The following is an 11,381-nucleotide window of genomic DNA, read 5'->3' as shown; positions in this document are numbered from 1 at the left end:
AAGTCATAGTGATATAGAATATTTGGTTACTGTATTGGGTTTCTAAATAACTAGAACATGTTTTAAAGTATTAAAATAAGGAAAAAGCTCTGCTTCTAGAAAAGAAATTACAGTTTTGGAGTGATGTGACGGCAGGCGTAGTTGGAGGGACACAGACCTCAGGCTTCCTTTGATCACTGAGCTCATTCAACACATTCAGATATGGTCAATACTTGTGTATGTTGGGGTCGTTCAAATTCTAGTTTGTTTGGACATCGTGTTCATCGATTTCTAGCACAAAAAACCCAACTTTTTTTCAGGCTTGGTAAGATTTAGGTCACTGAAAAGGAAGGATTTCACTAGCAATATTATGTCAACAAACTTTGTGGTTTGTAGGGTTCACTTCTGAGAGGAGGGTTACAAGAAAATGGCCCCGGCAAGTTCACTAGTTGGTTTCCCAATTTTGTACCCAGCCCTGCCCATTCCAAGACCATGCATTTAAATGTATGCATTCCACTTTATTTCTTTAATAAGAATTCAAATATATAACTTGTAATTTTATGTATTTATGAAGTGGCTTATTAAGATTTTATACTACTCAATGAGGGCCAGCTGACTCCAAAAGTATTAGAGTTTATGGCCCAAATGAAACCAAAATGACCAAGGGTATTTATTTGTCTGTCAATCAAATTTCTAACAAGAACATTATTTTTTGTGACTCCAAAATCACACCAGACATCTGAAGGCAATTGCTCGCCCAGGTCATTCTGAGGTATTTGTATGTCATATGCGGTTCTAAAACAGGACTTATTGTTGGAAACAAACATACTAAATAATATTAAGACATCATAAAGAATGAACATATTCAATAATGTTTAAAAATAATGAATTGTAAACTTCATGAGAACTTCTGTGAATATGTCTCCAACGTTTCCAAACGGTACGATCCCTAAGATGTTGGAAAAATTGAGGGTTTCCTGATATTTTGTTTTATACCGTTTCATCATTTGAATTAAATGTATACACCTAAATTGTTTGGATATTTATGAAAATTAAAGAATTACAAATTAGTTGGGATGCATGTTTTATAGATGATGGCAGATGTAGTGTTGAAGATGAAAACTGCAGGAGTAACTCCTTACACTACAGATGAAAACCTTGTACCTGATGTGATGGAGGACTGCCTATCTGGCCATGAGAATGCCTGTTTTTATCCTTCAGGCACTGCAATTTTTGTGGTCACAAAATATACTGGCAAAATCATGATCCACAAAAACTCGACCGCTTTATTGGCTTCATTGTTTATGGTCACAACTTGCATAAAAAAGCTCAACAAGCTGATAAAAAAGGCTGGCTCTGTTCTGGGGACTCCTCTGGAACCTCTGGAGATCATTGTGGAAAGATGGATTCTTTATAAAATGAAGAACATTATGGAGAACATTGAGCATCCTCTTCATGAGACTGTCCTACAACAAAGTGTCTTCAGTCAGAGGCTTCTTCAGATCTGCTGTAAGACGGAGCGCTACAGGAGATCCTTCCTGCCCACAGCCATCAGCATCTACAACGGCTCTTTGAGGAAACCTTCATAATATGAGCTATAACAACATTTAATTTCCCTTTGGGATTAATAAAGTATTTTTGAATTGAATTGAATTGAATTGAATACTGCATTTCTAATAGTCCTATACAGTACATTATATATCACATACAAATGTATACATTTTGAACCATGCTTGTCCAGACTAATCAGTTGAAATCCTATGTAGTCTCCAGGTTTATCTGGGAAGGCCACACAGGATGGCAGAGGTTTGTGTATTGCTCAGTGGTGCCATGTGCCAATCTAATCATCTGCCTATAGGCAACATAGCCATACTGCCTGCAATATAAGGATTGTATAATTGTCAAGGTCACTTTACTCATTGTGTTGTACTGTTTTTACTGTTGATTAGTTATTCAGGAATATTTTGATAAATGTAGTTTAATTGTGTACAACATTGTGCACAACGTTGTGTAAAACTCAATGCGTTTTTAATCGTTTACATGTGATGTATTACAACCAAATGAAATACTTATAAGACGATGTAAGAAACGTGTTACTTACTTACTGCTCCCAGAGTGTGTGATAAACCAGCCTTACCTCATTAGGATTCAAACAGCAGCTCTCAAATCCACAATGGTCTGTTACACACTGAACATGAGATGCTGGAGCATTTAGACTAAGCAAGAACTGCCTGAATGATTCTGGGTCCTTACGGCACACACATGATAATGCTCTCCATTGGTTCAAATTGGCCAAACGGACACCTCTATAATATATTACGAAATAACCAAGAATTAATTAAACTGAGGGAATGCTTCTTATTACTGGACTTTTATGCTTAAAATGAAATTGTGAACAGTATAAAGTTTCAATCGCCCTTCTGTGCATTTGTGTAGCAGTAACATGGGATATAAAACCTACACTGTACTTAATATAATATAGATAGCCAGAGTCCCAGCTTGGATCTGAAAGAGAATATGAGGAGGGAGCTTTCTGTTAGGATAATGTTATAAAATCTGCCAGGGGTATGGGTGATTTTAAGCCTTATGTATGCATGATTATGTTTAACTACAGGTCCTTCTCAAAATATTAGCATATTGTGATAAAGTTCATTATTTTCCATAATGTCATGATGAAAATTTAACATTCATATATTTTAGATTCATTGCACACTGAAATATTTCAGGTCTTTTATTGTCTTAATACGGATGATTTTGGCATACAGCTCATGAAAACCCAAAATTCCTATCTCACAAAATTAGCATATTTCATCCGACCAATAAAAGAAAAGTGTTTTTAATACAAAAAACGTCAACCTTCAAATAATTATGTACAGTTATGCACTCAATACTTGGTCGGGAATCTTTTTCCAGAAATGACTGCTTCAATGCGGCGTGGCATGGAGGCAATCAGCCTGTGGCACTGCTGAGGTCTTATGGAGGCCCAGGATGCTTCGATAGCGGCCTTTAGCTCATCCAGAGTGTTGGGTCTTGAGTCTCTCAACGTTCTCTTCACAATATCCCACAGATTCTCTATGGGGTTCAGGTCAGGAGAGTTGGCAGGGCCAATTGAGCACAGTGATACCATGGTCAGTAAACCATTTATCAGTGGTTTTGGCACTGTGAGCAGGTGCCAGGTCGTGCTGAAAAATGAAATCTTCATATCCATAAAGCTTTTCAGCAAATGGAAGCATGAAGTGCTCCAAAATCTCCTGATAGCTAGCTGCATTGACCCTGGACAGCAGTCAGGTCGGCAGTCTTACCCATGATTGGGTATTTGAGTGATGAACCAGGCTGGGAGTTTTAAAGGCCTCAGGAATCTTTTGCAGGTGTTTAGAGTTAACTCGTTGATTCAGATGATTAGGTTCATAGCTCGTTTAGAGACCCTTTTAATGATATGCTAATTTTGTGAGATAGGAATTTTGGGTTTTCATGAGCTGTATGCCAAAATCATCCGTATTAAGACAATAAAAGACCTGAAATATTTCAGTTAGTGTGCAATGAATCTAAAATATATGAATGTTAAATTTTCATCATGACATTATGGAAAATAATGAACTTTATCACAATATGCTAATATTTTGAGAAGGACCTGTATATTAGTTTATTTCTAGGAATTGTGTTTCTAGATAGAACCCCAATTCCAATGAAGTTGAGACATAAATAAAAACAGAATACAATGATTTGCTAATCCTGTTTAACCTATATGCAACTTAGTGCACTACAAAGACAAGATATTTAACATTCAAACTGATAAACTTTGTTTATTGTTTTATTGCAAATATTCACTCATTTTGACTTAGATCCTTGCAACATGTTCCAAAAAAGCTGGGACAGGGGTAAGAAAAGTCTGGGAAAGTTGGGGATTGCTCAAAAGACACCGGTTTGGAACATTTCCCAGGTTAGCAGGTTTATTGGAAACAAGTGAGTGTAATAAATGGATAGAAAAGGAGCATCCCTGAAAGGCTCAGTCGCTAAATCACTACATCTATAAGTGCAAGTGATAACTCTACCATGCAAAGCGAAAGCCATATATCAACACCCAGAAACGCTGTGGGCCAGCTCGTCTGAGATGGACTGACACAAAGGGGAAAAGTGTGCTGTTGTCTGACAAACCAACATTACAAATTGTTTTTTGGAAATCATGTATGTCGTGTCCTCCAGGCCAAAGGGGAATGGGACTATCTGGATTGTTATCAGCACAATGTTTAAAAGCCAGGATCTGTGATGGTATGGTGGGTGTTAGTGTCCATGGCATAGATTACTTGCACATTTGTGAAAGGCACCATATATGCTGAAAGCTACATACAGGTTTTGGAGAAACACATGCTGCCATCCAAGCAACATCTTTTTCAAGGACGTCTCTGCTTAATACAACAGGACAATGAAGCCACATTCTGCACGTGTTACAACAGCGAGGCTTCGATGTAAAACAGTGCAGGGACTAGACTGGCCTGCCTGCAGTCCAGACCTGTCTCCTACTGAAAATGTGTGGCTCATTATGAAGAGCAAATTATGACAATGGAGACACCGGACTGTTGAGGAACTAAAGCTGTACATGAAGCAAAAATGGGAAACAATTCCTCCTTCAAAGCTTCAACAATTTGTGTCCTCAGATCTAAAATGCTTATTGAGTGTTAAAAGGAAAGCTGATGGAACACAGTGGTAAACATGCACCTGTCCCAGCTTTTTAGGAATGTGTTTTGCAACTATCAAACTCAAAATGAATGACTATTCACAGCATAATAATAAATCCATTTATCAATTTGAACAATAAATATCTTGTCTTTGTAATATATTCAATTGCGTATGATTTGCAGATCTTTGTATTGTGTTTTTATTTATGTTTTACACAACGTCTCCTCCAGTCACTTCCGGTAGCCACAAGGGGCTTTATTTTGTTTCAGGCAGATTGGTGAGAAAAGCCATGTAGGGGCAGCAGTAGCAATTTTTTATTTAGAAATATGAGCCGTCTTTGCATTCGAAATTTTATATTTAGACCTGTTGCAACACAAAGGTTTCTACATGTGTTTAATGTGAAAAAGGCACCTTTACGGGCATTCATGCTCAAATATTTATTGCCAGTGATTGCAAATGATTGCTGTTGCCATCGGTTATTGTTACTTTTTGACATAGGGTAATTTCTCCCTTCATAAATAAAATAAAATTAAACATTAAAAATTAAAAATTAAAATCCTCCATGAGCACAGGGCCTCAGTCAGGTAATAAAATGTGTTAGATGATCTGAAACATAAAAAAAATTACAAAAAAACAACCAAAAATGACAATGGGGTAAATGCTTATTCACAATACACTAGAACTGTGTACACATGGTACAACCTGGTATGACAGAATGTTAATGTAAGGTCCACTCGGATCAAATCCTTTGTTTGAGGGTTGGGCAGAGCAAATGGCATGAATGGATGATGAAACCCAGGTAGAAGAGAAGCACTGCAGGTCAGTCTATATACACTGCTCAAAAAAATAAAGGGAACACTCAAATAACACATCCGAGATCTGAATGAATGAAATATTCTCATTAAATACTTTGTTCTGTACAAAGTTTAATGTGCTGACAACAAAATCACACAAACATCATCAATGGAAATCAAATTTATTAACCAATGAAGGCCTGGATTTGGAGTCACACACAAAATTAAAATGGAAAAACACACTACAGACTGATCCAACTTTAATGCAATGTCCTTAAAACAAGACAAAATGAGGATCAGTATTTTGTGTGGCCTCCACATGCCTGTATGACCTCCCTCCACGTCTCCTGGTGTACTGGCCTGTCTCCTGGTAGCGCCTCCAGGCTCTGGACACTACGCTGACAGACACAGAAAACCTTCTTGCCACAGCTCGCATTGATGTGCCATCCTGGATGAGCTGCACTACCTGAGCCACTTGTGTAGGTTGTAGAGTCCGTCTCATGCTACCACGAGTGTGAAAACACCACCAACATTCAAAAGTGACCAAAACATCTGCCAGAAAGCATAGGTACTGAGAAGTGGTCTGTGGTCCCCACCTGCAGAACCACTCCTTTATTGAGTGAGTCTTGCTAATCACCAAAGATTTCCCCCTGTTGTCTATTCCATTTGCACAACATCATGTGAAATTGATTATCAATCAGTGTTGCTTCCTAAGTGGACAGTTTGATTTCAAAGAAGTTTGATTTACTTGGAGTTGTGTTGTTGAAGTGTTCCCTTTATTTTTTTGAACAGTGCATGTCCACTGTGAGAGACATAATCTAAAAGACAAAAATCCAGAAATCACAATGTATGATTTTTCAATCATTTATTTGTGTGTTACTGCTGCAAATAAGTATTTGAACACCTGCCAATCAGCACAAATTCTGGCCCTCAAAGACCTGTTAGTCCGCCTCTAAAAAGTCCACCTCCACTCCACCTGTTGGAGGTTAGCTGCATAAAGACACCTGTCCACCCCACAGAATCAGTTAGACTCTAACTACTAACATGGCTAAGACCAAAGAGCTGTCCAAAGACACCAGAGACAAAATTGTAGACCTCCACAAGGCTGGAAAGGGCTACGAAGCAGTTCCCAAGCAGCTTGGTGAAAAGAGATCAACTGTTGGAGAAATTATTAGAAAATGGAAGAAGCTAAACATGACTGTTAATCTCCCTCGGACTGGGGCTCCATGCAAGATCTCACCTCGTGGCGTATCAATGATCCTAAGAAAGGTGAGGAATCAGCCCAGAACTACATGGGAGGAGCTGGTCAATGACCTGAAGAGAGCTGGCACCTCTGTTTTAAGGTTATTGTGGGTAATACACTAAGACGTCTTAATATAAAGTCATGCATGGCACAGAAGGTTCCCCTGCTTTAATCAGCACACGTCCAGGCCCGTCTTAGGTTTGTCCATGACCATTTGGATGATCCAGAGGAGTCATGGGAGAAAGTTCTGTGCTCAGATGAGACCAAAATAGAACTTTTTGGTCTTAATTCCACTCGCCGTGTTTGGAGGACGAAGAATGATGAGTACCATGCCAAAAACAACATCCCTACTGTGAAGCATGGGGTTGGAAGCATCATGCTTTGGGGTGTTTTTCTGCACATGGGACAGCTGCACTGTATTTAGGAGAGGATGACCGGGGCCATGTATTGCAAGATTTTGGGGAACAACCTCCTTCCCTCAGTTAGAGCATTGAAGATGGGTCATGGCTGGGTCTTCCGACACAACAATGACCCGAAGAACACAGTCAGGATAACCAAGGAGTGGTTATCCTGACTGTGTCAGGATAACCACTCCACTGTGGCCTAACCAGTTCTTACGGAACCAAGGAGTGGCTCCGTAAGTCTCCAGACCTAAACCCTATAGAAAATCTTTGGAGGGAGCTCAAACTCCGTGTTTCTCAGTGACAGTTTCCCAGAAACCTGGTTGATCTGGAGAAGATCTGTGTGGAGGAATGGGCCAAAATCCCTGCTGCAGTTTGTGCAAACCTGGTGAAAAACTACAGAAAATGTTTGACCTCTGTAATTGCAAACAAAGGCTACTGTAACAAATATTAACATTGATTTTCACAGGTGTTCAAATAATTATTTGCAGCAGTAACACAGATAAATTATTAAAAAATCATATATTGTGATTTCTGATTGAATTTGCTTTTTACATTATGTCTCTCACAGTGGACATGCACCTAAGATGGAAATTTCAGACCCCTTCATGATTTCTAAGTGGAAGAACTTGCAAAGTCGCAGTGTGTTCAAATACCATTTATATATATATATACATATATATATATATATATATATATATATATATATATTTTTTTTTTTTTTTTTTTTCCCATAAAGAAGCACATTATATAAATGTTTCATTGATCACAGTATTGATTCACCTTCATGAGCGGCACTCCATTCCACCAACCACTGAAGCTGACAGTCACAGTTCCAAGGATTTCCATGGATAGTGAGGAGCTCCAGCTTGGGAGCTGTTTTCAGTGCTGCAGGGGGGAGCTCCTCCAGCAGGTTGTCTGATAGGTGTAAGTGTCTAGACAAAAACATCATAATTTGTTTGTTGTTAATCGTGTTCTGTGAGGATATACTGTATGTTTAAGTAAACTGGCCAAATGTTTGAGAAATTATTAATTAAAATGAATGTTCTTGGTTTCTTGGCCTCTTACTTGAGTCCTGAAGTCCAAAAGCTTCCTAGTACTGAGACAGTTATGAAGGTGTGAGGATGGATCTGTTTCAGCAAGTTCCCCTCCAATTGTAGAAGTTTAAGAGAGATCAGACCAGAGAAGCAATATGGCTCTATAAAGTCTATAAGGTTGTGATCCAGATGGAGGCGGATCAGACTGACCAATCCCTCGAAGAGACCAGAATTCACCGATGTGAGTTTGTTGTAACTCAGCTTCAGGATCTGTTTAAAATAAAAACATTTGCTTACACCAGGGGGGGGGGGGGTCCAATGTATTGGCATTGATTTTTGCTCTGATTAAAATCTAATTCCGCCTGTGATTGGAGCCATATGGACCTGGCAACAGGGAAGCAATCAAAGTGCAGCTAATTACTGTGTAAAATAGGGCTTGGGCAGGAAAGCATTACTGTGGCTCTGTTTGTTCAGTACGTTACATGCATTCACATTTACCAGCCTCATTACTGGCATTTTTCTTTGTGATGTTCCAGCCCTGAACAAGATTAGTGCAACATTTAATAAAGAACATTTTTCCAAACAACAGTATGCAAGAGCAAACAAGGGTGTGGGTTTTTATATCCACATATTGTCAGAATCCGTGGTGTGTCTGCCTGCAGCTAACCATTTACCGCCAGGTGCCGTTGCCTGGAGGTGCTGGAGAAGGGACAGGTGCAGCTCATCAGGCATATCAACTGGGCAGTATATGAAGAGGCCGCGCCTGCACTTCGTTGCCTGAGCGTTTTGCCCTTGCGGTACAGCTACTGGCCTCCCCTGAAATCTACTCTCGTAGTTTGAAAGTTATTTCTGAAATTTTCTGTGAACTGGCACTGATTTTGCCTGTCCTGACACTTCCAGGTGCCTTACCTCTGGATCCCACGGAGTTGACCAGAGATTTAAAGAATCGGTCTGAACTGAGTCTTGAAATGAACCTTCAGGCTGACTCTTCTGTGAACCACCAGCGAAGCGAATCCTGTCCGCCCTCCCAGCACCTTCTGTCGGCCCCGTCTCAACAAACACGGCGGTCAAGGCGAGCCACTCTCTCTTACACCACTGGATCTATCACCATTCCCCCCGGCGGGTTTCCCTGCGCTTACCTGTAAGCTGCACAATCAGTTCTGGTGCGTTCTCTGAGGTCCAGTTTGTAACTCTGCTCTTCTCCCGCAGGGAGACGGTTCCAGTCTTGTTTCCCGTTCCCAGGATCATTTGTTTACATAAACATTCACTAATCTCATCTGTCTCTGGTTGTTCTCTGCATGTGGGTCAGGTCGGTAGTTAACATGACACTTATATCATAATCTAGTCTCTCTCTCTTTTATGGACTTATCGGTCCATCTACAGCCAGATTTGAAGACAACATATTCAGAAGGCCCAGTAAGTTCTACGTCAATGTTTTATTCCAATTAAAGGTTTACCTGAGTAACATCAGTACTCAGACATATTGTACTGACTTAGATCTGCTGAAACCGATTGACAACATCAGAAAACCAAAGAATTAGGTCCAATTAGGTCCAGTCAATTTTTCCTGATGGTTATCAATTAGAAAAAAAAGAGATTTATCTGTTTATGTTTACATTTTATTAAAAAGAATGAGACCCTTCTCAGTGACCAATGGAAAAACACTTTATTGGGAATAAAGCAATCAAACCATTTTTATGATTGCCTCTGGTATATCACAGAGGTTGGAAGGCCTCCTTGCCATCACCTTAATCTTTACCACCACAGATTCTCTAATAGATTCAAGGGCCACTAAAACCTTAATATTACTTCCTGTCAGAAGAAATAATGTTAGGAAAATTAAAAGATTACTTTAAACCTTAATCTGACAGGGGTATTAATTATTCCGAACGTAACTATTCTTGCAAACACTCATACGCTAACACAATAAAACAGTACCTGCAGTGACCTCAGGGTGTAGAAGGCCCCAGGGTGGACTCTGCTAATGTCGTTTCCATGCAACATGAGCATTTCCAGTTGCCGCAGGGACCTAAATTCTGACCCCTCCACCTCTGTCAGGCTGTTGTAACTGTAAAAGAAAGAAAATAAACAGAATCTGCAATGAAAGAGAACCCTTCAGGATCAGTGGGGGCTGCAAGACAATGTCTGGATCAGACGGTATAGAACTAAATATTTGCTAGCGAGTGTTTGTCTGGGAAATAATATCACTGAAGGGAAAGAAAAGGAAAACACTGGAGGGACTGACAGATTGGAGCATGGAAGAGAAGGCCAACCTCTGACCTACAGTGAATTTCTTCCGTGGTGAACCTTCTTACCACTCATCTTAGGCATATCCTGTTCAAACCAGAGACTGGCCTGTTTACATTGAAAAGCTTCCTTAGATAAGAGCCTTCTTGTTTCCTTAAAAAAACAGCATTATTGCAAAATTATACCCACAATCCAAACTTATTATCTTCCAGGAAACCTAATCTAACTCAGAAAATTCAAAAACAAAATATTATTTAGTACAACAAATCAAATTATCAGCTGACTGAGTCCATCAAATTCATGCCAGACCTGCCAGATTCATTGACCAGAAGGTTTACCATCCTTTAGTGAGCTGTGAGTTTCCCAGGCTGAAGGTACCCCATCCAAACACATGTGGGACCTTCTGGAGTTTGCCTTTCCCCCACTATACCATCCGTTAAAAGCAGCTAACTGGCAATATATCATGCAGTGCTCACTTTCATCCAGTGTCTTACATTACCATAAATGCACACATTTTAGTGTAGGTTTCCCCGACGGGAGCTGAACTTCAAACCCCGGCAGCTTTAGCTTTAGTTTTCTGTTATAGCGTAACAAAAGTAGATGTATTCCTTCAGTATGCAGAACTTTCAGGGATTCACAAAGGAACATGTGGAAGGATTCAAGTTATAAACTCCAGTAAATCTTTGGTCATTTCCAAGTGATCTAGGCAGCCAACCAATCACTACCTGAGTGTTAAATACAACACGCAATGACTAGTTAATCACTTTTATTTGTGTTCATCACAAAGAGCTGCATCCTAACTCCCAGGATCACTGTTTCCTGTTTGAGATCCATCCCATCCCAATGGTTCTCAGCTCCTCTAACTCAAACTGTGAGGTCTTGGGTTCATCACAGTAGCTCCAGATTGAATGTAAACAGCAGTTCTCCCAACCTAAACTGAAGACAAACAGGTCCCAAAATCAGTAGAGGATGCCCAAATGATTGTTATTCACGCTGGCGGTAA

The 11,381-nt window shown here is 39.8% G+C and overlaps 1 protein-coding gene across 1 annotated transcript in view; it reads right to left on the bottom strand.

Annotated features, from left to right (window-relative positions):
• The window catches only part of si:ch211-159i8.4 (matrix-remodeling-associated protein 5), a 43,391-nt gene that overhangs the window by 16,370 nt on the left and 15,640 nt on the right, over positions 1 to 11,381 (bottom strand). Inside the window, exons 4-6 of the mRNA XM_047353544.1 lie at positions 10,070 to 10,199; positions 8,163 to 8,401; positions 7,878 to 8,029 (exon numbers count right to left, since the gene is read on the bottom strand). Coding sequence (XP_047209500.1) covers positions 7,878 to 8,029; positions 8,163 to 8,401; positions 10,070 to 10,199 — 521 coding nt within the window. The remainder of the gene's footprint in view (positions 1 to 7,877; positions 8,030 to 8,162; positions 8,402 to 10,069; positions 10,200 to 11,381) is intronic.

Source organism: Girardinichthys multiradiatus, chromosome 23 (assembly GCF_021462225.1).
Source record: "Girardinichthys multiradiatus isolate DD_20200921_A chromosome 23, DD_fGirMul_XY1, whole genome shotgun sequence".
Lineage (NCBI taxonomy): Eukaryota > Metazoa > Chordata > Actinopteri > Cyprinodontiformes > Goodeidae > Girardinichthys > Girardinichthys multiradiatus.
The sequence above is the reverse complement of the archived record's forward strand: the minus strand, read 5'-3'. Positions and strand labels throughout refer to the sequence as shown.